Consider the following 27258-nt stretch of genomic DNA (forward strand, 5'->3'; position numbering starts at 1 on the left):
GTGGTGTGGAAACCCATTTCTGCCCTGCAGTGCCCTGTTGGCATTTTGGATGATTATAAGGAAATGTGACTGACAAGGGCCTATGACCCATCAAACAACATCAATATGGATATGGAGGGGGTCAAAATATTTTCACGACAAATCTACCACATTTGTCTCATTGTGTTTTCCCCACACAATTATAACTTCATCTCCTAAATCTCCTAATTTAGTAGCCCAAAAATGACAATGAGAAATGTTCTCAAAATAACAACTGGTATCTCATAATACACTTCAACAAAAGTGTGGTGGTGACAGAACTCTTCTTAAGAGTTTGGATCAGACTGCACTCAGATAAATGTGCACCAACTGTGACCATACAGTCAACAGTCGCCTTTACTGTATTTGTTTTCATGCTGAATAACTGACCAATCGTATGATAGATTGGGAGGAGACTAGCCCGCCTTCATCGAAGCCACGCCTCTTATGTTCAGGAACACCACTTCATACATACATTGTTGTTAGCGACGTAGCTTTAAGGGCCGTTGCATTTTGACATTTCTATTTGCGATTAATTCGCACAAGTTCACATCTTGTCGCGGCCGAGTGACCGTAAGAGCAGCGGTGTATTGGTTGTGGGCCCATTGCTCGGGTTTGTCAAGTTGTTGCTGGTCGCAGTCCTGCGAGGTAAGTTAACTAGCTAGTTAGCTGGAGACTGTCAGTGCAAGTATGGTTGGTTGTTGTGCTAACGTAGCATTTAGTTAGCTACATAACATTGTCCAGAATATTAACAAGCGAAGTAATACGAGTTGTGTCTCTTTGATGACTTAACAGGCTTGTCTTCCGGTAAAATAACTTGTTAGGTGTGAATAGTGAGTACATTAGCTTGCCGCGTCAAGAAGTTGGGCAAGCTAATCTTTCTAATTGAGGCTAGCCAGCTATGAGCGGCGACCATGATTTAGCTAAGAGGCTAACGGCAAACACATCGATCTGTCAAACATTTATCGTTCACAGTTTTAATTCGATTGTGTGTGGCGGGGCTGTTATGGGACATGTTATGGGCAGCGAAGTGAGCATAATGATTTACGGCTGAACTTCCCGCACAGTTAGTGGCGACGTTATGTGGCAGCTAGCCATAGCTGGTTAGCTAGCTAGCTTGCTCCGTCCCAGTGTTAATAAAGCTAACTACCTGGCATAACCTACAAAACTACGCTAGTTCGTAACTCCGTGTAGTCGAACGAGGATCAGGCTAGTAGGTGGCTGTCGCGCTAACTATTGGGAAGTGTGGTCTTTCGATTTTCACCATCTTCTCGAAATGTCGCGAGCAGTGAATGTGTCCTGCTCATCGGGCAGTGAAGAGTCCAGTTAACTAAGCCCGGTCAGCGATCACACGACTTTCACGCAGGGTTTTTTTCCTGCCAAGTAGGCTTTACGAAAGGGTTTCTAAGTTGACTCGAAAGATAACTTCGAACAAAGACGAGCGCTAAAGAGAGAGACCATCAGATGCGGCGGTCGCAGTGAAACACGGATGGCGTCGGTGTTCGCAGAGGAGGGGGAGGGGATGAGACAGCGCCTGCCTGCTTGTAAACGTTTCACTGTCGGCAGCTAGCTATTGTTAGCCCTTCTGTAGCTGCACTCGGCCAGTTGAAACAGCGTCACATTTGTTTCTCATTTCGGTAAAGACCGTTGAAGCTGGATGCGATGCGAGCTGAGCGACTCGAGTGCCGTATGTTGTTCAACCACCGTGTTCTCCCGAATTGGTGCACGGCGGCGAACGGAGCGAGGCACAATGTCTCCTCTCCGATGACTAAATGCTGTGACGTGTGGGTAGGGAACGTCTGCAACCAGCTTTTATTTTGAAAAACGTGTAGATTTTCATTTTCACGGAGAAAACAAAAAAAAACAAAAAGGTTTAACACTGTATTTACATCGTTCAATTATTTGATACCTTCTTTAAGATATAGGTTATTAAAGTCATTTTAAAATTCACATTCCGATTCATTGAACGTGTGCGATTGATACATTCTGAGACTCTTAGCAAGAAGTGTACTGTTTGAGGACATAATTAAAAAGAGAAAATTTAAATAAAAACGGCATTTGTTTGTGCTAAATGTAAGCAAACAAGGTCAATAAGTTTTTATATTTTATATTTGCTGTGTTGTAAACAAGTGTCTGACGTTGAAGATATACTGTGATGTTTAAGTGTGCCCTTAATTTCCTGAGCAGTTTAGTTAAATAACAATTATAACTAGGGCTGCACCTAACGATTATTTTTTTAACGAGTAATCTACAGATAATTTTTTCGATTAGTCGGTTAGTCAATAGATTATACAGCATTTGTTACGCAATATAACAATGATTCTCCCAAAATAAATATCTTATCTCATTAATATTTCTATATTTTCTTCAATCATCTTCTCTTGAAAACAAACAAATGTAACAAAGATTTGCAGTTACCCCACAACTAGCCACCTTTTGTCTGATAATCTCCGTTTTACAATCCAACATATTGTTTATTCAGTTCAAGTAAAATTGATGGATCGCAAACTGCGGTCAACAACAAAAATACCTGAGACGCAGGTCAGTTTGCTCCACGACCAGTCGGGGGATAGGGGGGAGACGCAGGTCAGTTTGCGCTTCATCACGTCAGCCGCCAAAGAGCCACGTGCGGCCCGCGAGCCGCGTTTTCGCCGCCCCTGTGCTAGTGTCTCACGCTTGGTGGGTGGGGATACAAAGTGCTGTCGCCTTGACAACGCGCTCTGCGATGCTTTCACTCTAGACAGTGGGATTTTTTTCGCTGGTGCTTGTTCTCCGGTTGCGTGCGTGCTTCACCTGGCTCAGTTATCTTACGTCATTAATGACATGTTAGTGCACGGTTATGCAAATGCGACGTATGTGCGTAATCGAGTAGTCGATTTACGTCGACGCCTCACCCCACCCCTAATTATAACACCAAGTCAGTTAGACTTCAAGGATATTAAACGCAACTGACTGCTGTTGGGTACTGAAATCGTCATCATGCAGCGCCTAACAGCAGTCAGGTTACCGCTGGCTATGACATGGAGGTCTGAGCGACCCTTCAAGGATATGCCTTTCTAGACCATCACTGACCCAACACCAAACTGGTCACGCCTGATGATATTACAGCATTACGTTCACCACGGCGTGTCCAGACTCTTTCACAACCGTCACGTGCTCAGTGTGAACCTGCTCTCATTAATGAAGAGAACGGAACACCAATGGTGGACATGCCTATTCTGGTGTTCTGTGGCAAATGCCAATTGAGTTGCACAGTGCTGAGCTTTGAGCACATGTCCCACTAGAGGACATCAGGCCCTCATGCCACCCCCATGGAGTCTGTTTCTGACAGTTTGGTCAAAACATGCACACATGTTAGCCTGCTGAAGGTTATTTTGTGGGGCTCTGGCAGTGCTCCTCTTGTTCCTCCTTGCAACATGAAGCAGATACCGGTCCTGGTCCTAGGTCGATGTCCCTGTTTAGGGCCCTGTTCAGCCCTCCTTGAGTAACAGCCCATCTCCTGGTATCTCCTCCATGCTCTTGAGACTGCTGGGAGACATGCAAACCTTCTTGCGACCTCACGTATAGATGTGCCATACTGGTCATCTGGTCCAGGGGGGGTCAGATTTTGGGAAACATTTGGTTCATACTTTTGACATCATTAGTAAGTGTAAAACCCAATTCTACCATGGGATGCTGTTTAACTGTCACACTGTGCTTCTTTTCTTTAGCCCCTTTGAGTATGTATATACAATGAAGAGGCGTGTGGACGACCAGGAGCCAATATTTGCATCCCAGCAGCCGCAGCAACCTCGTCATCTCCCCGTTCCAGGTACTGCAGAGAGCTTCCAACACCGGGTCCTAGCCCCGGCCCCAGCTGTGATAGAGGCAGCCACGGACAACATGCAGCCCTCAACTGGAATTCAGTATTCAATCCCTCAGGGCTACCAGGTATGTGCTTCTTTCAGTGTAGCTGACATGAACATCAACCTCAGGAGAAGGTGCTGTTTTAACTTTTATCATTCTTAAAATTGCAATGTTTTTTCTTAAAAAAAAAAAGGTTCCTACAATGCCTCAAAACACAAGTGGACAAGGACACGGACATAACGGTAGTAGTGCTGGACATCATGTTGGGCCCCACTCACACAACCTAGCAGTTCAGTCCCAGGGCCCTGCGCTTGTCCAAAGTCATGTTCAGCCATCCACACCCATGACTTCACCCCAAGGACAGCAGCAGTTTCAGAGACTGAAGGTAAAGCTCTATGAAGATAAAAAAGGAAAAACCCAGATTTTGCCATATCTTCAATAAAGGAAGCTAATAGTGTGTCGATGTATGAACTTGGAATTGTCTGTTAAATTGGAGCAAAACTAATCAAGTTAACTGTATTCATATTTGATGCAACATTTACTGGTTATAGAATGTATGGCACTTGTTAATCTCTCTTTCAGTTTGATCCTTAGCTGTGTCTTTTTCACTTACTCTAGGTTGAAGATGCCTTGTCCTATCTGGATCAAGTGAAGCTGCAGTTTGGGAACCAGCCACAAGTTTATAATGATTTCCTGGATATAATGAAAGAGTTCAAGTCACAGAGGTAATTTCTAATTTGACATTCAGGCCCATTTTAATGATATTTGATTCATAGCCTAGATGTCTGCGCTGAAAACCAGCATATTAATGCTTTATTTCTGTATGCTAAGATTTGAAGATGAATCCAATACTCAATTATTCTCATCTATTCTGTCACTACAGCATCGACACTCCTGGGGTGATCAGTCGCGTGTCCCAGCTGTTTAAAGGTCATCCCGACCTCATTATGGGTTTCAACACTTTCTTGCCGCCTGGCTATAAGATTGAGGTTCAAACCAATGATCTGGTCAACGTCACCACGCCGGGACAGATCCACTACATCACTCCTCAAGGTATTTCTGTCCAAAACATCCCTGTGAGCGGAGTGTCAAGCCAGCCTTCCAGCCACCACCAGCACCACATCGTGCCACACGCTGGCCCTCACACTACCACCGCCCCACTGATAGCCGCCCAACCTGCCCCAGCAAAAACCAGCAAGGTAAATGGTTACTTTGTTTACTGGGAAAAATATTGATCACAAGACTCATTTGAACACTGAATTGAATATGAACTTAATAAATGTTAGTATTCAGGCCCGTCACTTATCCTTTGTTCCTAACAGATAATGCAGTCTCCAGCGGTGACCCCCACCAGCCAGCCCAACCCATCGATCCCGTCATACGCCTCACCCCGCTCTCCTTCAGTCCAGTCCCACACTCCAGTTAGCAGCACGCCATCTGGGCCTCCTCTCCAGAACAACCAGCCGGTGGAGTTCAACCATGCCATAAACTATGTCAACAAGATCAAGAATCGATTCCAGGGGCAGCCAGACATCTACAAAGCATTTTTGGAAATCCTACATACCTACCAGGTAGCAGCAAATGTTTTTTTTCTATATCCAAATTTGTGTGTGTATAGCCTAATACACACGTACAGTTCTTAACATGACATAACGTTTGTTTTACTGTATAAAAATGGGATGTGCACACCATTAGTCTCAACATCCTCTTTCTCTCTTTTTTTAATCATAAACTTTCCAGAAGGAACAACGTAATGCTAAAGAGGCCGGTGGCAACTACACCCCAGCACTGACTGAGCAGGAGGTCTATGCTCAGGTGGCAAAGCTCTTCAAAAACCAGGAGGACCTCCTGTCAGAGTTTGGACAGTTCTTACCTGATGCAAACAGCTCAGTGGTGAGTCTGAGACTAATGTCATCCCTTATTAGACAGACCTGATGAATTGCTTTTATATACATTACCTCTGGTGTACTGTGGTATGGTTTTGCTATGATGATGATGATGATGTGGTGTAATACTCCCCCCCCCTAGCTGCTGGCCAAAGTTGCACCAGACAGGGCAGATTCTGTGCGTAATGATCATGGCGGCACAGTAAAGAGACCATTGCTGAACAACAAACAGAGGCTGAACCAGAATGGCCTGCCAATCAGGAGACCCCCTGGAGTGGGATCATCACCTCCTATCAAGGTACACACCCCGCTCCATTTTGACTGTTAAGGATATTCTGTGACTCTCTTCTTTCTTCTCGCTTCTTTTTATAAAAGTACAAAAAAGTGGAATAAACCAGTATTTTGTATTTCATGGGGTTTTTTTATCACACTTGCAGAAGAAACCAAAAATGATGGGAAAAGACCACGCAATGGCTGAAGTCAGCAAACACAGCACCAGCACTGAAACTTTGTTCTTTGAGAAGGTTGGTATTGTTGTAATTATAGTTATATAGGGAAACTAAGGTGATTTTGTACAGAATGGTGATGGTGTTACAAATCCCTTTTAAGGGTAATTTCACTGGCTTGAAACTGATGGATTTTTTTTTTTTTTTGGCATCACTGAAAACGTTGTAACAGGTGAAGAAGGCCCTTCGCAGCTCTGAGGCATATGACAACTTCCTGCGGTGTTTGCACATCTTCAACCAGGAAGTCATTTCCCGTGCAGAGCTGGTGCAGTTAGTCATCCCGTTCTTTGGGTGAGCATATGCATGGACACACACACCTACATGTGGAATGCTGGTTGAGAATATCTGAGTTCACATCAATTATGGTGCAATTTTACAGAAAATTCCCAGAGCTTTTTACATGGTTTAAAAACTTCCTGGGCTACCGAGAGTCGAGCCACGGAGAGTCGTGCCACATTGAGGGTTTCCCCAAGGAGCGAGCAACAGAGGGCATCGCCATGGAGATTGATTATGCTTCCTGCAAGAGGCTAGGGTCCAGCTATAGAGCACTGCCCAAGAGCTACCAGCAGCCCAAGTGCACAGGGAGGACACCACTTTGCAGAGAGGCAAGTTCAGACTGCTTATTGCCAACAGTTAAAAAACGTTAACCAATCAAATTGACAATGCTGAATTAAAGTTCATATCCTGTTGCAGGTTCTGAATGACACTTGGGTATCATTCCCCTCATGGTCTGAGGATTCTACATTTGTCAGCTCAAAGAAGACTCAGTACGAGGAGCACATATACAGATGTGAAGATGAGCGCTTTGAGGTGAGTGATGGATTGAAAGGCCTCCAGTCTAGGTCAACTTAAATGTAATAAAGTTGATATTCTCTCTTCATTAGACCGTTGCGTCACTGCCAACACCTCTATCCATAATGTGTATGATAAATTATATTCAGACATAAAAAGTGTTGGTACCCTCAAAATAAAAAGTTCTCCTCAAAATAAAAAGTTCTCTGATATAAGCCGACACGCACAAAAGTAACCATCCACCATTCTTTACTCCAGGTGAACCTTTGTCTTGAATGACTGATTTATAAGATTGAAATGAATCCTTGGAAAGAAAGAAATTAGTCAGCTTGAAATGTCACATTGGTAAGGGGTTTCAATCATTTTATCCAGGCCATTTAATTTGGTTTTCTATACTTGAAAATCATATGTTCCATAGAAGGCAAATCAAAAGTGTCAGTTCTATTAAATATGGATTAAAGAATGGTGGGTGCCAATTACTTTTGTCAGTTTCAATTTAGTTCAGAGAAAACATGTTTTGATGTAAGACTTTGATAAAAACCCACTGTGTTGCGTACTTTATTATTACTATGCTTGTGTTGCCATGAGCAGATTGAACTGATTTCCTACATCTTGACTGTGATACTGCCCCCTTTAGCTGGATGTTGTCTTGGAAACCAACCTTGCCACAATTCAAGTCCTGGAGACGATACAGCGGAAGCTCTCGCGCATGTCTGCCGACGAGCAGCTACGCTTCAAGTTGGACAACACACTGGGCGGCTCCTCTGAGGTGATCCACCGTAAGGCTATTCAGAGGATATACGGTGACAAGGCTCATGACATCATTGACGGACTCAAGAGGAATCCAGTTGTGTGTATCCCCATAGTGCTCAAGAGGTGAGGACCGTGATTTCTTGATCTTGGTTTCATGGTCAGAGCTTCATTCTTCGTCAAGTTTCAATGACCAACTTCAGATTGTGTAACCCCTTTATTGTCCCTCTTTTAAGGTTAAAAATAAAGGAGGAGGAATGGAGAGAAGCTCAGAGAGGCTTCAACAAAATCTGGCGGGAACAGAATGAGAAGTATTACCTGAAGTCACTCGACCACCAAGGCATCAACTTCAAGCAAAATGACACCAAAGTGTTCCGCTCAAAGACATTACTCAATGAGATTGAGACGCTGTATGATGAGGTAAGGAAACGTTCTGTAGGTAGTAACATCTAACATGATTGGCAATCAACTAAAAACATGCACAAAGATAGATAAACCAGAAACACACTTATCACTATCATCCCCTGAACACACAGGCACACATGGAGTAACTATGACATCTGCTTTTGTCCTGTAGCGCCAGGAGCGAGCGTCAGAGGAAAATGCCACACCTCCATCCAGCGGGCCACACATGACCCTGACCTATGATGACAGCCAGATCATGGAGGATGCTGCTGCTCTGATCATCCACCATGTCAAAAGACAGGTGGGCATTCAGAAAGAAGACAAGTATAAGATCAAACAGATCATCCACCACTTTATACCCGACATGCTGTTTGCACGACGAGGTGAGCTCTCTGATGCGGAAGAGGAGGAGGAAGAGGAGGAAGAGGAAGATATGGATCAAGTAGGCACCAAAAAGCACAACGGCCTGCCAGGCAACAACTCCTCAAAGTCGAAGCTCCTGTTCAGCGGCACAGCAGCTCAGAAGCTGCGAGGGTCAGACGAGGCCTACAATCTCTTCTTCGTCAACAACTACTGGTATATTTTTCTTCGACTTCATCACATTCTCTGCTCACGTTTGCTACGCATCTATGAGCAAGCTGAGAAGCAGATCGAGGAGGATTCCCACGAACGAGACTGGGAGAATGAAGTCCTGGGTCTTAAACGGGAGAAAAATGAAAATCCAGCAATCCAACTTAGGATGAAAGAACCAAGTAAGTCAATTCCTTCATTATACAGAGTTTGACCCCACTAACCTATTGTTTATTTGACTATTCAAACTTGGTGATCTTTATTTTGTGGCTGAGTTAATTTCCTCACTCTTTAACCCTTTAACTGCTGTGTTTGCTAACTTAATTGCAGTGGAGGTTGAGGTGGAGGATTATTACTCAGTCTTCCTGGAAATGGTGCGAAATCTTTTGGACGGAAACATGGAGCCGTCGCTGTACGAGGACTCTTTGAGGGAAATGTTTACAATCAACGCCTACATCGCTTTCACCATGGACAAACTCATCCAGAGCATTGTTCGGCAGGTGAGTGAAGGCATTCGGCACCTACGAAGGAGTTGGAACAACAAGGAAGTTCAAGCTTCGCTGATTCGCACAGAGCTGTTGTACTTAACCTATTTCCTTCACAGCTCCAGCACCTTGTGAGCGATGATGTCTGTGCAGGTGTGACAGACCTTTATCTGGCTGAAAGTGCCAATAAATCCACCGGGGGAACGTTGTCAACACAGACATCCAGGGCCTCGGCAGAAGGGCTCTATCAGCGCAAGGCGGAGCAGCTTATGTCAGATGAGAACTGCTTCAAGGTACAAACGCATATTGTGTTTTACTCAGTTGTTGTTTATGTGTGATTTATTGTTTTCATTGTGTTTTTGTACAATGTACGCTCAATCATTTTTATTTATCAGACTACTCATCCTTATCAGCCAGTATATCACAATATGAGAGCTCACTGAGGGAAACCAGTGTGTGTGCGTCTGACGGATATCACACACTGCTTGTTTCCAGTCATAAAGTCATAAATTATGTTTTGTAAACTTCAACCCGGCCTACCCTTCACTAATGAATCAGCCTGCCTTGAACACAACCTGCTTACATTCATTTCTGCTCTGCTTCTGTTTCTCATTGCCCTCTGTTCTATCAAGGTGATGTTTGTGAAGAGTCAAGGAGCTGTGAGTTTGGCTCTGGAGCTGATGGACACAGAGGAGGAGAACTCCGACGAGCCAGCTGAGGCAGAGGTGAGGCTCTTTGATTTCTGAAGTTTGTGTAGTTCACAGTGCAGGGATCTAGGAATGAACTGACTGACGATACGTTTGATCAATATGAGACTAAAACGCCTCCAGTGATCTGGTCAGAATGGTCATTGTTTGCTAGAGTTGTCCCTAAAAAGGCAAAAGAATTCAGCGTGCAGTATGACTTCTGCTCTAAAAGAAAGACAGTCATTTAAAACATATCTGCCTTTGATGATGACGCTCATGTTGATTTCTTGGGTGACAATCTTTCTTCATTTATTTAAATTTCAACTGTCCCCCCCAACAGAGATGGACAGACTACGTAGGCAGATACCTGAACTCTGACTCTGCATCCCCAGAGCTGCGCGAGCACCTGGCCCAGAAGCCCGTGTTCCTCCCCAGGTGAGGCGTCAGACATGTCTTGCTCTTGTTGGCACTCAGGCTCTTGTCAGCCAAGCAGCTATTCCACTGACAAGCCAAAACCAGCTGCCAAATACAACTCGTTTTTTAGAGTTAAAGCCAGTGCCATCTTTGCACAAGCTGACATGGAAAGCGTTCCCTGGATATAACAATTCAGCTTTATGTCAAATGGCCAGAAATGGCAATGGTTGTAAAGGTAACGGCTCCATTGAAATGCTGAAATGCTCGTTTGCCCTCCTGTCTGGAACGAATCTCATTGGCTGTGAACGTCATTCAGTTTCTGAACTTTGCAACTCATTGAAGATTGCACTTTACATGGCCATTCTTTTAAAAAAGGCAATTTATTTATACATTGATTCAGTTCCTTTTTCATGGGACTCTTATTTATTAATATTAAGGGTTTTTAAAAATGTATTGAAGGAATTATAGTTTTCAAATTTCCAACCTAGAAGACAGAAACTAATTGGCGTTGCTTTGATTATTCCCATTTTATTCGGTTCAATGGTGTTTTTGAGTGCTTAAAAAAAAATGATGGTAAAAACACATGGGTTCTGACTTTTGTCATTTTATGTCCCACTTTTCTATCATGTCTTTGACCTGAGACTGAGAGACGAAAGCTCCTTAGTGACATTGTGTTCTTTTATAGCTTATCATGCCCTTTTGTTGGAGATTGTATGAAAACCAGTTGTCCTGTATGTGACTTAATCACTGTTTACAAGTCTAAATGTTATACTGTCTATTTGTTTGAATGTGTGATATACTTATTAGTATTATGTTTGTAATAATTTTGCGGTGGAAAGGGTGAACTCCAAATGATTTTTTTTTTTTTGTTGTTGGTGAGGTTTTCAAAAACTCTGGTGGAGCACATTATCTGAACACTTGTACAGGGTAGTGGGCCTTGTCAATAAAATGACTATCTGAACTGTATGTTCATATGGTGTATTTCTTTCCTGACACCTCAGAGCTGTGCATGGAGGAGCGGTTGTGTCCGCTTTGTCTTAAAGCCCAAGATGAGTGTCGCACATCGAGCCGCTCCACCTTTTTGATTGTTGGTGCTTGTTGGAGTTTTTTTGTTTTTTTTGAGACGGCTGTCCATTTCCATAAACATTTCAATAGGCTTCTCAAAAACAACCAAACAAAATCACGTTTCTTACTTAACCCATTGCATAAATCTGGCACCAGACTATGATTTATCATTGGGCTCACCCACATATTCTTTTTTTTGTTTCTCATCAAATCTATGAGAGGTCAGCAGTACAGGAAGTCAGAACACTTTGTGGCCCCTTGGCTGTGAAAATCAAGCAACTTCTTCCAATTGTGTCAGGGTTCCATTGCATGATCATAACACTCTGTACATTGTCAGTGAAAGTTTGTGCATTTCAAACTATCTTTACCTCATACATTTGGAATGCTATCTAATCTGGCAGCGACATTTTGTACTGATTGTTTCTCACATTTTATTTTGAAATTGGCCTGACTGTCATGTCTTTTAAGTGGAGCCCTGAATGCAAATTTTGCTTCATGGTTTCAGTCCTCGCTCACCTGTACCCTCAGTGGTAAGTACAATTTAACACTTTCATTCAAGCGGGGTGATTTCCATTTTTTAATGCCTGCTCAAAATCTGAATCAATTGTTTGCCAAGAATATTAACAATTGAACAAGACAACAGTGTTCCCTGGATGTGCACTGTACAAAAAATATTACTACTGCTGCCTCTGCTGCTCTTATAGATCCACATTTCCCACGAATGATTTGACTCCCTATCTAATTCTGTTACTCGGTGAGTTGCTTTGCATGGGTTTAAAAAAAATATTTGTTTAAAGGGACAGTCCTTTCAAATTTGGTAATAAGTTTTTTTACTGTCAGATCGTCAAGAGCGTCTGTAAAAATGACTGAGCACATCCCTTGGGCCCTAAGAATACACAGCACATATTGTCAATATAAGATGATGACGTCATACAGTATAGTATGTTGAATAAACATTAAACAGTTGACAGATTTCAGAAATTTGTGTGAACTTTCCCTGTAAACATGATGCACTGGACTCTTTGTGTACGGGAGGTGAGACAATATTCTTCATTACTCTCAATCTCTTCTCGTCATCAGGAATTTGAGAAAGATAAGGAAGTGCCAGAGAGGATGGGAACGACTACAGCAAGAGAGGATGACGAAGGGTCCCTCTGACAAGTCGCAGGAGGGCAATGACGACCTCTGCATGTTCAAACTCAACTCCTACAAGATGGTGTATGTCTGCAAATCGGAGGACTACATGTACAGGCACACGGCGCTCACACGGGCTCATCAGGTAAGCAGAGGCAGGCATTTCTACATAATGGCATGTTCAGATAGTAAATGTCTGTACAGTTTGCTCGTCAGATTCAGACTTGCAACATTGTCGGAATGATTTAAATATATGTTTTTTTTCCCAGTCTCACCAGCTGGTCAACACTCGCCTGCACAGACGCTTTCACGCCCGCGTGGACGCCTGGGCCAAGGAGAACGTGACCGCCGACATGGCAGCCCACACCCGCAAGTGGCTGATGGGAGACGGACTGGAGGGTTTGTTGCCCTGCACCACCACCTGTAACCCTGAGGTTCTCCATTATCTCAACGTTAACAAGTACAGGGTGAAGTACAGGACACTGTAGTCAGCAGTCTGTGTGTCATCAAAAGGGAAAAGTGTTGCAGTGAGCAGCTTCACACAACAAACTGCCACTAATGGTTGAAAATATATTCTTATGTGAACTTTTGTTACCGAATGAAGTTGCCAAAATTTGAGGTGAACTTCAGTCCATCTTTTACTTGCATGTGGATTTCTGAAGTGTGTCAGAAATGACTCATTGCGTGTTTAATGTGTTTGAAACTAAAGCTTTGCAGCCGTTTTGGTCAATTGATTGGCAAGACATCTTAGCAATCCCATCAAACAATGCAATGCCTATTTCTCCATGAGATGAAGAGGGAGAGAGAGAAAACAGTTCCTTGGGAGAAATTCCCCTTTTGAAGCAAAATACACACTTCAGCATTTCATGGCTTCGAGTCAAATGAATAAAACATTTTCAGTTTGTTGAGACAACCTCAGCTTTTCTCATTGAGTAGCAAGAACAAAAATCTTACCTCTGTGAAAGTGTGTGTGTGCGTGGAGGGGGGGGACATAGAGACGATTCTGGCTTCCAGCTGTAAAATTGTATAGCCTGTAAATGTTTTCCTATATATATCTCCAACTGCTGGTACCTGCTGGGTGGCAGCCTGGCGTCGGTGCAATGCCAGGACAGTAGCGTAGGTTTTTGACCGCCCAAACACGTGTAAATATGATGTTTATATCTAGATTTTGTTTTTTTTATTAGAGATGTTCATTGATGTGTAGTGTTAAAAACTCTTTAGTCTCAATCTTTAGCTCGAGGTTACAGAGAAGTTTCCTAAGAACATGCAAACGTTTTAACTGTTTTTTTGTTTGTTTTTACCAAAGGACGATAACTAGAGACGTGTTTTTTTCGTTTTGTAGTCCGTTGAACTTGTTCTCCTTCAGTTCTTTGTTTGGAACCGTTTCCATTTTCTTGGAAACAACCCTTTTTTTAAAAAATATGTTTAGAGACAGTTCTGTCTACTCACTTCCTACCTTCACTCTGTGGCGTCACTATGATTTGTGGTTTTAAGGTGATTGAATGTAGCCAAGCACCCAGCAGCAGCAGCAGCTTTTCTAAATTCACACGTTTTGTTTTTCATAGCGCCGAAGTCCGAACGGCACTGTCAGTTTACTCTTGTGAATCTGTCCGTTGTTTGTGTTAAAGTTTTTTGCCCAGTGATGACAGCGAACTCTAGCAGGTGTGTGGTCGGCCCTGCATGTGAATGTCAACCATGTGACTAGTGTAAAGTTTTAGGAAGAAGACAAGAAAGCAATAATTCTTCAGCGGTTCATCAAAGCTACTTGTTTGTGAAATGTGAATGTTATATTTCCTTAAAACACGGGAGGTCAGCTAATGTCACGTGGTGGAATATGATCAATCTCTGGTCTGTGGATACAAGCATTGCTCTTCCAAGATCTACATGGGAATCTATACACCACACACACATATATATGGTTTGACACCTGACACATTTGAAAACACAAAAATATGGCATTGAAGCGCAGATCAGAAACTCCTTCAAAGCCCATGGTCCATATTTCTCCGGGTGCTCCTTAAAAGGCAGCGATCAGAAACACAACCAGCTACAGACAATCTTGGAACAGTTTATTACTTGGGATTTTATTTTTTATATATATAAGGTGTTGCAGGAAGCTGATTGTGCGTTAAGACGTTGTTTGTACCCTGTTTACTGTCTCTACACTCTTGCCATGTCTTCTCTTGACTTTTATGATGTTGTACACAAGTGTAGTATGGTGTTTGGCATTAAACAATCCTTTGAATAGACCGAAACCTAGCATAGACTTTTCCTCTTCTGCTATCGTTTACATACGATAATAGTTACTTTCAACAAAATAGCCCAAAATATCAGTCTATGTTTTGAATATTGTCCCTTAGATATCAATGTGCATTCACTGAGAAATATTCCAAAACAGAACCACACTTTTTATTCCCAAAGCTGGAAAAAAAATGTAATCCAAAAAAAGGAGTGATACACAACTGGAAGTGTGATCTCTGAAATATACAAAAGCATTTGTATTTGTGTGTCTGTGCAGAGTGGTGTGTATCTACGAGGATGTGTGTTTGTTGCAGGAACTCGGCTATGCTCGTACGTAGACTCGCGTGCAGACCACATCGTCAGCCCCGAAGATCTGAAACAAGATGGAGAGCAGAGTAGAATGATTTCATCTTTCGCAACAATTGCCAATGGTTGTCTGAATGCTGTAGTTATTCAGGGGAGTGATGACCTCATACTTGGCTGTGAGGCGGTTTGAGTTCAGAAACAATAAGTACCCCCAGTGCCTCCACACTGGGTTCAGATCGGCTTACTCGACTAAATGCTTATGGACACGTTTTGTGTCTTGGAAATTTAAAATCAGATTGTATTTTACACACCAATTTAGCAATCACTCATCAGATTTGACACTTTCATATATAACACACATCTCTTCAAGATAAAATCCCTTGTCCTCACATTTCCTGCTGTCTCCTAAATTGTGGCAAAGACGGCATAAAATAGGGAGAGAATGTTCGATGCCCTAGGTTAGGCCTGGATGTATCTGTACGATGATTAACGGCGGTCTCAGGGGTGTCGCTATGTGGCGAAATGAAGTTGAGCCACACGTCATCATTAGCTGGTTGCAGGCCTGCTCTGTAAAACAAAAATGGAGCCCAGCCGACTCCATCTGGCTCGTGGCACGATGCCTGGGGAGACATTAACTGGAGGTAACACCAGGGTCCATTGGCATTTTCAGCCACATGATCAATGAGGCCAATGAAAGCTCAGAGGACACAGAATCCCCCCCACGCACACACTCACTCACACACTTTCCCCTGGCTCCAGTCTAGTGTTTAAGCAGCCATTGTGCCTGCAGCGTTTGTCTTCAACAAAGATGGGACGTTGCTTGCACAGACGAGTAGATGAACAGTTAAAGTGATTCTCTCCCCCGATTCCTCTTTGACTGTAGATCATTATGAAATGAACTTCACAGCCTTAGATCAGAGTGAGCCCAGCGAGACGGCACACATCTTCATTAAGCCCCACATCCGTCCGTTTGTCCCCAGGGTCTCATCTCATCGGCTTTGATTCCAGTTTACGTGCATATTTTTGTTTCTAGTGCAGACGGTTCCGCAGTGAACAGATGGGGGAGGGGCACAAGCAGGCGTGAGCTCCTGTTCCGCTGTTTACCAGGGACAAATATCCCAAATGACCAGTTAGAGAAGACACCACTCTCTCTCTCTTTGTCCACACCTGCCACTGTCCACCTGGAGTGTACCGACACGTTTTGACTCAAACCATCTAAAAGTCAAGGGTTATTCTCAGGCAACCTATCATGGCCCTACTTAGTCCTGATCGGCTCTCATTACTGATCGTTCAACATAATGAGGTGAGTTTGCAGGTTGTGTCCAAGATGAGACATTCACACTCAATTCGTCTGTAACCTGCAGATTATTGTCCCACAATGCAGTCGGAATAAGTAACATGCTGCAGCTTTAAATTGAGGTTAGCTGACGTTTGCGACTGCGACATGTTGGCCTGCAGTTTGAGACTCAAACAGATCACTGCATCAACACTTCATTCTCCTCTGACCCTGGATGTAGTCACTGCTTGGCCTCAGATCTTCTCAACTCTAAACAATTGAAGCCATTAAACGAAGTGAGGGAGGAATGTGGTGAAAGCGGGGAATAGATCAGACCTTTCCCTCATTACTGCTATCACCCACAACCTCCAACAGATCAAGACATTTCCAATGACTCAAACCCACATGCTTATCAGATTACAGCCTATCACTCTAACACACACACACACGTACGCACACATGCCCTTTATCTTGAGCAAAAACAGATTCCACCTTGTTCAAAGCACAGTTCCTCTAAAATGTTTTCCACTCAGGTTAGCCCCAGTGAGAGGAGGAGGAAATATTCTCATCACACTCAAACTGGACTCAGTGGTTATAGGACACTTTGCTTTGTTGTACATCTGGCCAATAAATTGAAGCGGCCCCAGATGTTTACAGGAAAGAAACAGTGTTTTCTCAGTCATCTGAACAGGAGACAGACGTGTGTTTGGTGGATGTAAGAAGGTGAAGTGCAGTGTGATATGCAGCTCTAACACATGGTAATGAAACGTTAAACTGTACCAGGGTAGCAGCAGCGGGATTCTATATTCCACTGAGGCATCCTTGTGGAATGTTTGAAAAGGTGTTTCTACCAATGGCACCTGAGCTGTACTGAGTGATGGCTGACTCTAAGCCCTTTGTGTCTTTCCTCTGTATCACGCAACCCGTGTGCAGCAGATTTGCTCTTAAAATGAAAGCAAATCTCATCACTCAAAGAACTAATAGGAGGAGAGGAATATTCTCCGGAAATGTTAAAGTATTCATGTGCTGACTTCAATATGTGAATCCCCAAAAAAGAAACGGTATGAAAAGACACAAATCTGTAACAGAAAAATACAAATTCTAAAATGGAAATTCCCTCGAAGCTGTTTTTCCTTTTCATCCCTCCATCCATTATCTATCTCTCCTCATCCTACTCAGGGCTGAGGGTGGCAGGAGACCCACAGTCCTGTTCACACACTCCATTATTGATCTGGTACAGGAAGGAAAGGACAGTGTCATCAGGTGGCCATCAGAATGTTTCCTCCCAAACAGAATGGAGCAAAGGCCTGTGTGGTTACGCACACTGATCACTGAACACACTGTCTGTGTTCCAAACATCTGTGCATGGATCTGCTTGAGGTGACAGTGGGATTCATTGTGTTCTGACTCTTCCTCAGTGTGATGAGCCAAGAGGATCACAGCTTTTTAACCCTGTCCACAGAGTATAACCACCCATTGTAGAGGACTGCCATGTTCCAAATCTGTGCTTTACCCCAGCAGATTCAATTGTTGGTTTAGAAAAACATTTGGACATGATTTGAGTGTTTTGAAGTCCTGAAGTCTTTTGGGAGTCAGGTTTGTGCATCAAAGCTAAACCAATAAGTTTCAACTTTAACAGGAAGAGGTTGAGAAAACACTTTGTTCTTCTAAGTCAGTGGAGAAAAGGATGAAGTTCAGGCCAGGCAGCTGTAAATCCAGATGTGAGAAAGTGAATCATTTGACTGTCTCTGGCCATGAGACACTCTCAGTTTCTAGAGGTGCTCTCCTTCTTTCCTGTCACATATTTCTGGTCTGGGGAACATTCAAAGCCACTCACCAGTATGAGTTCATCCCCTCTGAGTTCTCGGCTCCAAAAGGTCTTTGGGCCGTTCCCGTTCAGGAGGGTCTGTTTGCAGTACATCTTGTTTTCAGATTCCCAAGTGGCCAAACTCTGTAGAAGGAGAGAAAGATCGTAAATCTTTATCTTTCATTACATTTGCTACTTTTTGGGTTCTTTTATTAGTTTCATCAAACAGGTTGTCAGAGTTTGGAGGGATCAATGTGGAGTGTGTCATTATTTCTGTGCCATCATTAAGTCTTAAGTGTTATTGTTAACTTGAGGAGCTTTGTCCTCTGCATTGAACTCATCCTAACATTAGCAGCAGTGGGCGGTATCAGGGGGCCGACTCCAGATCTACTACCTAGTGCCTCGGTCATGAGCAATGACCTAACGCACATATTTTTGATGGTGGAGGAAACTGGAGAGGTCATAGGTCTTTGAAAGCATTTTTCCTGTGGCAGATCAGTGTGTGAGCAAAGATCTAGCTTTGGGTTTTTCTCACTTTGGGTGGAGTATCAGCTGAAACTCTGCCCTGATTCATAAAGGCTCAAGTTCAGGCTGTGGTGGAACCTGGGATCCATCTGGTCCAACAAGCAAGCGTCACAATTTACCTTACACTTCCTGCCATCCACCGTTTCTTCATTGAACTCCTCGCCGATGAGGAAGTTGATCTCCGTGGTTCTGACCGTGGTGGAGGTCTTGATGTAGAAGTGCTCCCCGTTCTGCCTGATCTCCACATGGGGCTTAGACGCAGCCACCACTGCTACCCTCCTCAGCATGGCATTCACACCTGAGAACACAAACACACCTACCTGTAGTGCAAGTATAAGAGGGTCCATTGATATGAGATAACCTTTGTTGTGGCAAGAATTGAACTGAATTGTAGTTGTAACTGTACTGATTGTGGTTTGGACTAGAATACTACACACCCTACACTCTCTTCACAATCATGCAAAGGGCTTAAGAGTGAATAATTTTGGTTTAAGAGGATAACAGCATATCAGACATACATGAAACTGGGATGGGATGAAAAGTAATAACTACGACACCCCTAGCTCAGAACTTATCAATCAACCCCTTTTAAAACCAAGAAGCGATTTGGTTTCTCTTGATGAGCTCTGTGTGTAACCTCACACTGCGCTGGTGTACAAAAATAGCCAGTCATTGCATTTTTGTGCAAGAATGTCGAGGTTCTGATCCAACAGTAACACACACTTTAATCATCTGACTCGCCCGTCGCCTCACATCTCTGTCTGTGTGCGAGAGTTAGGTCTTCCTGTTTCCATGCCTAATGACTCCTACAGGCTAAGATGCTTCTCACCAGATGTTACAGAGAATGGTGGATGCGATGCGGTGATGAGAGAGGGACGCTGAGATTAACCCTTTTCTGTCTCACAGCTACACTTCACACACAGAGAGACGGCACAAGCAAGCAGTGTTTTCTACTTAAACACACTTCGATGTGTCATCTGTCTCCTGCGGCAGCTCTGAATGAAAAAGCAATGTGCAGCCGCAATAATAAATGAAAGTATGGGTCAGATAATGGAGAGTAATATTCATATATTTAACCCTTTATCGGACAAGTGAGCTGGTTTACTATGTGCTGCTCTCTTTCCCCTTTCTTCCTCTCCTTGTTTGGAATTACTGTGCAGTCTACTATTAAGAGGTCATTCTGCATTTTCAATTATTTTTTCAACAATGTAGCTTCCCCAGGCACCTCAACATGCACTCACTTAACCAGCCATTGCAGTAAGATGTGTGTAGTCAAGGTAAGATGATCTCCAGTGCAGAGAATCAGCCTCTCACAGGAACATTCAGTCAAATCAAACTCATCTCACATTCTTACATTCAAGCATTAAAACAATCAAAGGTTCATTTTTTCCTCACCCAGTGTTTTCAGCAGCTCCTCAAAATTATCACTGCTTTTCATTTTCCAGTTTCCTCCAAAATTAGGCATTTCTCTGTGAGCTGTGTGTGTGTGTGTGTGTGTGCGTGTGTGCGTCTGCCTCTCCCTCCTGTCATCTGTCTCCTCTCCTTCCTCTACGCTCCCTTTTGCCAACTCTCTCCCTCCCTCTCTCCTCCCTCTCCCCCTGTGTAATCATCCCATACAGCAGACTTAGCCCCTTAGGATCTCCTCCTCACACACACACACACACACACACACACGGTTTATTCTCATACAAGCTCAGATGGAACTATTACTAGAATGATGTGACATTAATTGATTAGCTGATTATGAGGAAATAGACAAACATTGTGTCTATTGATTATTAATTCAGCCATTTAGCATGAAACACGTACTGCCTCCCCCTTCTCTGCACTGTCCCTCTCTACAGTGTAGTCAGAAGGTTCCCTGGTCACTCCCACTCTAAAAGCAACAACATTCTGGAAAAGTGTGTCCAATTCCAAAAGTAACTCAATGGAAGATTGTTCTCCAAAGGCTTTGCAGCCGAGTTGTGTTATAGTGTCTGATAACAAAACGATGAGGGAATGTTACACATGAAACGTTGTAGGAGCCGAAGCACAATAGACGTTATTTGATAGGCTATAATAAATGTAACCAAATGAACATGTTGACATTAAAATAACATGAATGGAACATAAGCAGTTTGTAAATGAGCAACTCTGGAGTTTCCCTCCATCCATCATATTCCTCAGTAGTGCTCAGTAGTTTGCACAGCTGGGGAAAGGATCATACCACTTTTTCATCTCCTTTTTTAGGATCATTTATTGTCTCACACCAGGTGGTTGAACACATTTAGTTCCACCTTAATCTGTAGAAAACCAAAGCGCCTCTTTTTATTGCCTTTTTGTCTCTTGTGGCTCTTTAGTGCAGTTTTTGGCTCCAGTTGTAAAGATGATTACACTACAAAGCATTACAATACGATTCCAATGGAGTCGACCATCCCACCTCCTTTCCTACACACACCCACACACACACACACACCATCACATCCCATGAGAATGAGAGGCCCCTCCCATAACCCCGGCCAAGTCAGATTTGTTCCCTTTCTGACAGCTCTTCATCAGTCATTGTGACAAAGTGCCTCCCAGACAGCGTTGATAATGAATGTAGAGAGGCGTGCAGGGAGCTCTCCATCTTCCCACCAGCAAGTATCAGCTTCAAGTCACCTTCCACCCTCTGAATCAGGCCGCCTTGTTTGCTTCATTCATCACTACGTGTCTGTTGGTCTTTGGGAGGTTTTATTTCCAAAAGGGAAAGTGAGAATCTGTGTTCAGAAAGGGGAGGAGCAAAAGGAAATGAGTCCAGTGATTAGATTGTCTTCTGCCATCTGTGGCCCTGATCAGTAAAATGCCACTTTTCACATTTTCCTGGTCAGGTATTTGTGTGTAAAGGCTTTAAATTTGTACATTTGTGTACATTTAATTCTCTAACATGTCTTAAACAGGTCTCATCGGTTTTTCTGGTCCAATATGACAGAATGTTCAGGAGAAAACAGGATCTGAATCAAGGTGACTTTGCCTCAGTAGATCTTTTCATTTCATGACCTAACTAGCTTAATGAGATGTGACCTTTGGTGTCACCTTAGATAAGACGTATGGACGCCTCACGGTTATTAGAACAGCAAGAAAACACATTAGCTTCTGAGGCCACTAAATCACGCTCTCCCCTCCAAAGTGCACAGTGAACTCCCCGAGGGACAGACGGCACCGTATTGACTTGATCTCTGCCGCTGCCGGTCTATGCCGTCACACAGATCTGTCTATAAATATTTGACTTTTGGCAGATGCTTGATTTTAGTGTAAAAATTGCCAATGTGTGTTTATCCAAGATTGTAAAATAAGAGCTTTTTTCCCCTTCCAATCAATAAGGGGTTCTTTCTTTAACCTTTAGATTGCATTCATCACAAATTGGACGTTTTTATTATGTGTTTTAACTCACATTTAGCAACTTGACAGTGACATCATTTTATTCACACACTTAGGCGTGTCGACATTCAACACCCAAACTGACCAAATACTTGATTAGTATACAGTAGTTTGCTCATTTCTTGTAAAAACAACATATTTACAAACAGTATTAACCCTTTCTAGTCTACCACTGTTATTAACCTTTAATCCTCATTCATACTTAAATTCAATAATATTCAAATTAAAATTTCCTAAAATTCAACATCCAACAATGAATTATTTGAAAGTCATCTTTAAACAGTGTCTTATTGCAACAGGATGAATATGACACAAAGAGCAAACCCGTGGATTCCATACTGTACAACACAGACTGCAGTGAGCCAGGGTGATTAGAGTTAAGGGAGATAAGAGACACTTCTGTCCAAATTAAGGCATTCAAAATAAAACAATCCCCCCCGAGTGAGAGCCAGTGTGTGTGTCGACGCCTGCAAATGTGTTTTGACAAACCACAGCATCTGAATCTTAATCATTGACAGTAAATAAACCTGTTTCCTGTGTGCAGCAGCCTCTCCCCCTCCTCCTCATCCGTTCCTGTGCAGCCACAACACATGAATCACACTGTGGATCAACACACACTTACACCGTCGGTTACAACTTTAAATAACTCATGTGCAGCACAAACAGTGGGTTCTTCCTCCTGAGACCTAACGGCTTCACCCTGAAAGCCAACAAACCTAAAGCTCCATGGTGACTAAATAAGCATAAGACAGACACACGTGATACAATGTAGGTCTGCAGTACCCTGTGGTCATCAGCACTCTAACCTCAAGTTTAAAAAAAATGGAATAACAAAATAAATAGTAGATGTCCTGTGTTGTTGTACAATAAATCTGTGTTCTTCTCACTGTACAGGAAATATACAATCACATGTGTTGACAGGGATAAAAGTATCTGCAATATTGCACACAAACATTTAGTCACAGCAGGGAAGCGGCTCCTTCCCTCTTCCAGCTACTCTTTCACACACACTTCAGCTGTCACCATGCAAATACTCTCAAACAAGATACTAACTCACTTAACCACCGCAGTGTCTTCCATAATGCAGGTAAGGCTGTGTGTTATTAAGCTCCGCAAATCGCGTGTGTGTTTGTGTGTGGACTCTGTCGTCATTTATTGAGGCTCTCCATGTGTGCAGCATCTGGACAGCTGTATGATATCTCACTCTCACTCTCACACACACACACACACACACACACACACACACACACACACACACACACACACACACACACACACACACACACACACACACACACACACACACACACACACACACACACACACACACACACACACACACACACACACACACACACACACACACACACACACACACACACACACACACACACACACACACACACACACACACACACACCGGTGCCTGCAGTACAAAAACACTAGGGTGGTCACATTATGATATAATTTAAAAACAGCTTGTGCACACACACTCGGCAGGTAAAAACAAAACGGGGAGCAAATCCTTATTCACAATGAAGGCAGCAACTTCAAAAAGAAAAAAAAACCAATACCGGAAACAAACTAAAACCGGTTTGGACAAAGAGACAAGTGACTGTTTCATACTGAAGCAAGAACCTGACGGGAGATTTGACACAGAACCGAGAGAGAGCGTCCACCGTTCACAACCCCACCGATGTTTGCATAGAACAGTGGAGCTCAGATTGTTACATTAACTCTTAATATGCTGACTGAATACATAAATACTGTACATCCTGTAAAACCACCAGAGGACAAACAACTTAGTGACAGCTGTTGATGAAGAACATCTGTTTGGCAGCAGCATTCAGATTTGATACTATCTATCTATGAGTGTTAGGGGTCATGTTGTCCCATCTTCTACACAGGGTTTAGTCTTAAAAATGGTCAAACTACCCTATTATTTCCATTTTGCTCCCATAAATGTCAGATCAAGGCAAAACATCCCTTCTCCCCGTCCTTTCAGACAGACTGGCACACAGTTCATCATCCTGTCTGTCCCGTTCTCTTCTACCAGTGCCTGGAGTCCACCAGCTCAGGTCGCAAACTCAACTTCTTCAGTGTTTCATATCCCACCACCATGACAACGGCGGTGGGTGTGGATGCTATGATGCGTGCCGACAGTCCTTTGGTCAATCCCCAACAGCCTTCCTCCGCAACCAGCTGCTTGAAGGTCTCAGTGATGGAATGCCTACCTTCAACCTGAACAAAACACACAAACACGGATTGTAAAATATGATAATTAGGTAGAAAACAGCGATACACTTTAGAGTTCTGGTTGAGCTTTAACTTGAATAAAGCACTATAGACAGCACACAATCCTGATGGATGGAGACGGTTGCTACCTGTACTCGAGCTCGGACCACATCCATGGGGTTGGTGACGGTGGAGGCAGTAGCGGCGGCGAGGGGTCCAGCTGTGGCTTGCAGAAGCAGATGAGGGCAGTCACTGGGAGCCATTTTGGAGAGCTGCTCTGTTACACAACATTAACACAAGATTATGTACAGAGGCACAGAGCTAAACAGACAATGGATTTAAATCGATTAAACGCATAACGAGAACAAATTCATTCCCACTTACCGGCATAAAAATGATAGAAAGGCCACCAGACGGCGCTGTTTGGGATGTAGGTCAATAAGGACGCCACATATCCCCTGTAGAAGCCGGCGAAACCGTCAGCGGCAAAAATCTGAGCTATTATGTTCCTGGTTTGGCCGAATACTCTTTTAGTTTTCCCCAACTCCGCTTCGGTTCCGAGCCGAAAGCGGGTCAGGTGCCCCCCTTGGCCCTGCATCATCAGCTGCTGAGAGACCACGTCTATGGGGACGGTGATGCTCTGTGCCACCAAGGAGGCAGAGCCGCCCGCCACCAGCGATTTGACCGTGTTTCTATCGGAATACTGGGCGACGTACGTCCTCACCATTTCATAGGTGGTGATGTACGCCTGTCCTGAGATTAGTGTGAAGGTGTTGACCATGAAACCCCGATACAGGCCTCGCACACCCTCTGTCTGCAAGATCTTGAAGAAGGCGTCGAAGGTGCCGTTGTAGAGGGACCTGCCTCTCTGTACCTGCAGCCGAGTGCGGATTAGTGTTGCTGGGTAGACGGTGGCCCGGATTGCCATCGTCATGAACACCCCGAAGGAGTAGAACTTCCTTTTGTCCAGATCCTCCCATTCGATGATCTGGATGTTCCTCTTCTCCTGCATCTTATCGGCTGTGGGAGCGTCCTCATCAGAATGATCCGGATCCAGACTGAGCCTGACAAAAACAAAATATTAAAGAGTTCTTACTAGTCTACAGCAGACACACAGAGTGGACCAGAGTTACTAACATAGAAGTGGCGGTTGTTATCATTATCATCATTATTGTTACACGAGTAGCGTTTGGCAATTGTATGTTGTTGTTTAGCGTCAAGAGTAGGTTTTTAAGCTTTCTCTATATTTAAAAAAAAATTATTGAATATTTCTTCCAACAAGATCAAGTACGGAGGCACATTTAATGCATTTTACTCCGTTTAAATGAATTGTTGTTTCTTATTCTAAACCACCTTTGAGATGTCCTACACCTGCAGGGCCTCTAGATGGCGGTGTTTCGGGCGGAGCATTACAGCGTCCAAGAAACACAATGGCTTAAATCCCATCGAATCTTTGTTTAACGAGGACCCTCCCCGTGAAAGTTGAACTAAAGGGCCGTTCATACAGATGTAGTGGAGAGAAACTTATGGATACCCGTGTTTGTGCGTGTGTGGCTACTGTATGCTTCCTGCAGCTCTCTTAAGACGTTCAGCACATATTTGAAGCACCGTGTATCTGAGAGGGGCTTGACGGAATAATGTCTTCACACTGAGCAGCGTCTGTCTGTTTAATCAGTGTGCGAGAATGTTCCACGGTCAAACTGTGACTTCCTACACGAGCCAACGATGACGCACAACGTTAACTTACGAGCCGTATCAGTAAAAAAATAAAAAGACAATGTCGTCTTGCTTTGCCCTGCTGGTAAACACAGGTTAGAAGTGAACACATCGGCTAGAGGACACTGTGTTCCCAACAGAGGGAGAGGAGCACAGAAAGCACACCTGTGCTGGAACACTATCCCGTCCATTTAAAGAGCTAAACAGCTATAACCATTTGCGTCGTGTCGGTTTGGTGGCCATGTTGTTGTGGTTTAACCTGTGTTAGCACGTTAGCCTAGCTCGACGGTAAGTCATATGGCGCTATCGTCGGTGTGAACTCGGTTTAGCAAAGCCTCGACGTACCTCTCAGGACAGATGCTCATGTTTTTAGTCACGTCCTCAGAGGTGCCCGGGTCTGCAGCACCATGCCAGCAGTTGGTGAAGATAAAAACCTTTCAGGGAGACTCCTGAGTGCGGTCAGACCGAGGTGTCATCATAAGAAGCCGCTGGCTAACTACTTATATAGTAGTCTGTAGCTTCCTGTTCCCATTCAAACTACCATCACGGCGCAGCAGCCAATACCAACCCCACAGCTTCTTCTTCTACGGTGTACATCGTCATGTGCACGTCATGATTGCCTGCATTTGTTGTTCATGTAGATTTCGGATTTTTGTTATTACTATTTAGCTGAAAACGTACTCTCACGCTGACACGTAAAGGATCTGGGAACAGTTACGCGTTAAGGGAGGAGTTACAATGTTTACCAAAAGTAATATGGTTGAGAGATACTGTTGGTGATTAGAATGAGAAGCTATCAAGGTCCGACATAGGACCGAACAGCGCTGCTGCCGGCCCTGCGGCTCCGATCCTTCACAAATCAAACGGATGACAAGAGTACGGAGATTGCGCTGTCATCTGCCTGACTGGCAGGACGGATCGGTGCCTGATGTTGCGTTTGCCGAACCGGAAACATGGAATCAAACATCAAATGTTATCGCCCAGTAGACACACAACAAACTACAGCGCATCATCCGTGCGGCATGGTCCGCCCCTGAGCTGATTCACTTTACACACTCCTAACAACCCAGAGAGCATAGATACACGATCACCCCTGACCCCACATCCTGCTCAGTCACTACCTGTTAAGCTCCTGCCCTCGGGCTGACGCTATAGGCCACTGTGTACCAATTCGTTTTCACGACGTCTCCTTGCAC

General features: G+C 43.7%; 3 protein-coding genes across 4 annotated transcripts; 1 reads left to right on the top strand and 2 right to left on the bottom strand.

Annotated features, from left to right (window-relative positions):
* The first annotated feature begins 479 nt into the window (after window positions 1-479).
* LOC143004567 (paired amphipathic helix protein Sin3a-like) lies at window positions 480-14375 on the top strand. 2 transcript variants are annotated; one of them, XM_076155563.1, is made up of 21 exons: window positions 480-666; window positions 3729-3948; window positions 4058-4249; window positions 4483-4589; window positions 4748-5063; window positions 5187-5435; window positions 5605-5757; window positions 5893-6048; window positions 6188-6274; window positions 6429-6547; window positions 6636-6861; window positions 6950-7066; window positions 7686-7924; window positions 8035-8218; window positions 8376-8955; window positions 9104-9273; window positions 9378-9551; window positions 9891-9983; window positions 10285-10379; window positions 12504-12702; window positions 12827-14375. In XM_076155563.1, the coding sequence occupies exons 2-21, from the start codon at window positions 3751-3753 to the stop codon at window positions 13043-13045; spliced, it is 3873 nt and encodes a 1290-aa protein (XP_076011678.1). In that variant the 5' UTR covers window positions 480-666; window positions 3729-3750; the 3' UTR covers window positions 13046-14375. The 2 variants fall into 2 exon arrangements, with proteins under 2 accessions (XP_076011678.1, XP_076011679.1); XM_076155564.1 differs by lacking the exons at window positions 12504-12702; window positions 12827-14375 and adding exons at window positions 11929-11953; window positions 12128-12494.
* Window positions 14376-14573: 198 nt separating this feature from the next.
* LOC143004569 (cellular retinoic acid-binding protein 1) lies at window positions 14574-20230 on the bottom strand. Its single transcript, XM_076155565.1, has 4 exons — window positions 20108-20230; window positions 18832-19010; window positions 18218-18331; window positions 14574-15171 (listed from the first exon to the last, which is right to left on the bottom strand). Exons 1-4 carry the CDS (start codon window positions 20175-20177, stop codon window positions 15121-15123), a joined length of 414 nt encoding a protein of 137 aa, XP_076011680.1. The 5' UTR covers window positions 20178-20230; the 3' UTR covers window positions 14574-15120.
* A 2124-nt stretch (window positions 20231-22354) lies between these two features.
* LOC143005004 (solute carrier family 25 member 44-like) lies at window positions 22355-26872 on the bottom strand. Its single transcript, XM_076156229.1, has 4 exons — window positions 26408-26872; window positions 24731-25410; window positions 24496-24623; window positions 22355-24352 (listed from the first exon to the last, which is right to left on the bottom strand). Exons 1-4 carry the CDS (start codon window positions 26425-26427, stop codon window positions 24161-24163), a joined length of 1020 nt encoding a protein of 339 aa, XP_076012344.1. The 5' UTR covers window positions 26428-26872; the 3' UTR covers window positions 22355-24160.
* Between the last annotated feature and the right edge of the window lie 386 nt (window positions 26873-27258).

Source organism: Genypterus blacodes, unplaced genomic scaffold, assembly GCF_046128005.1.
Source record: "Genypterus blacodes isolate CSIRO-AG114 ecotype Tasmania unplaced genomic scaffold, CSIRO-AGI_Gbla_v1 ptg000067l_1, whole genome shotgun sequence".
Lineage (NCBI taxonomy): Eukaryota > Metazoa > Chordata > Actinopteri > Ophidiiformes > Ophidiidae > Genypterus > Genypterus blacodes.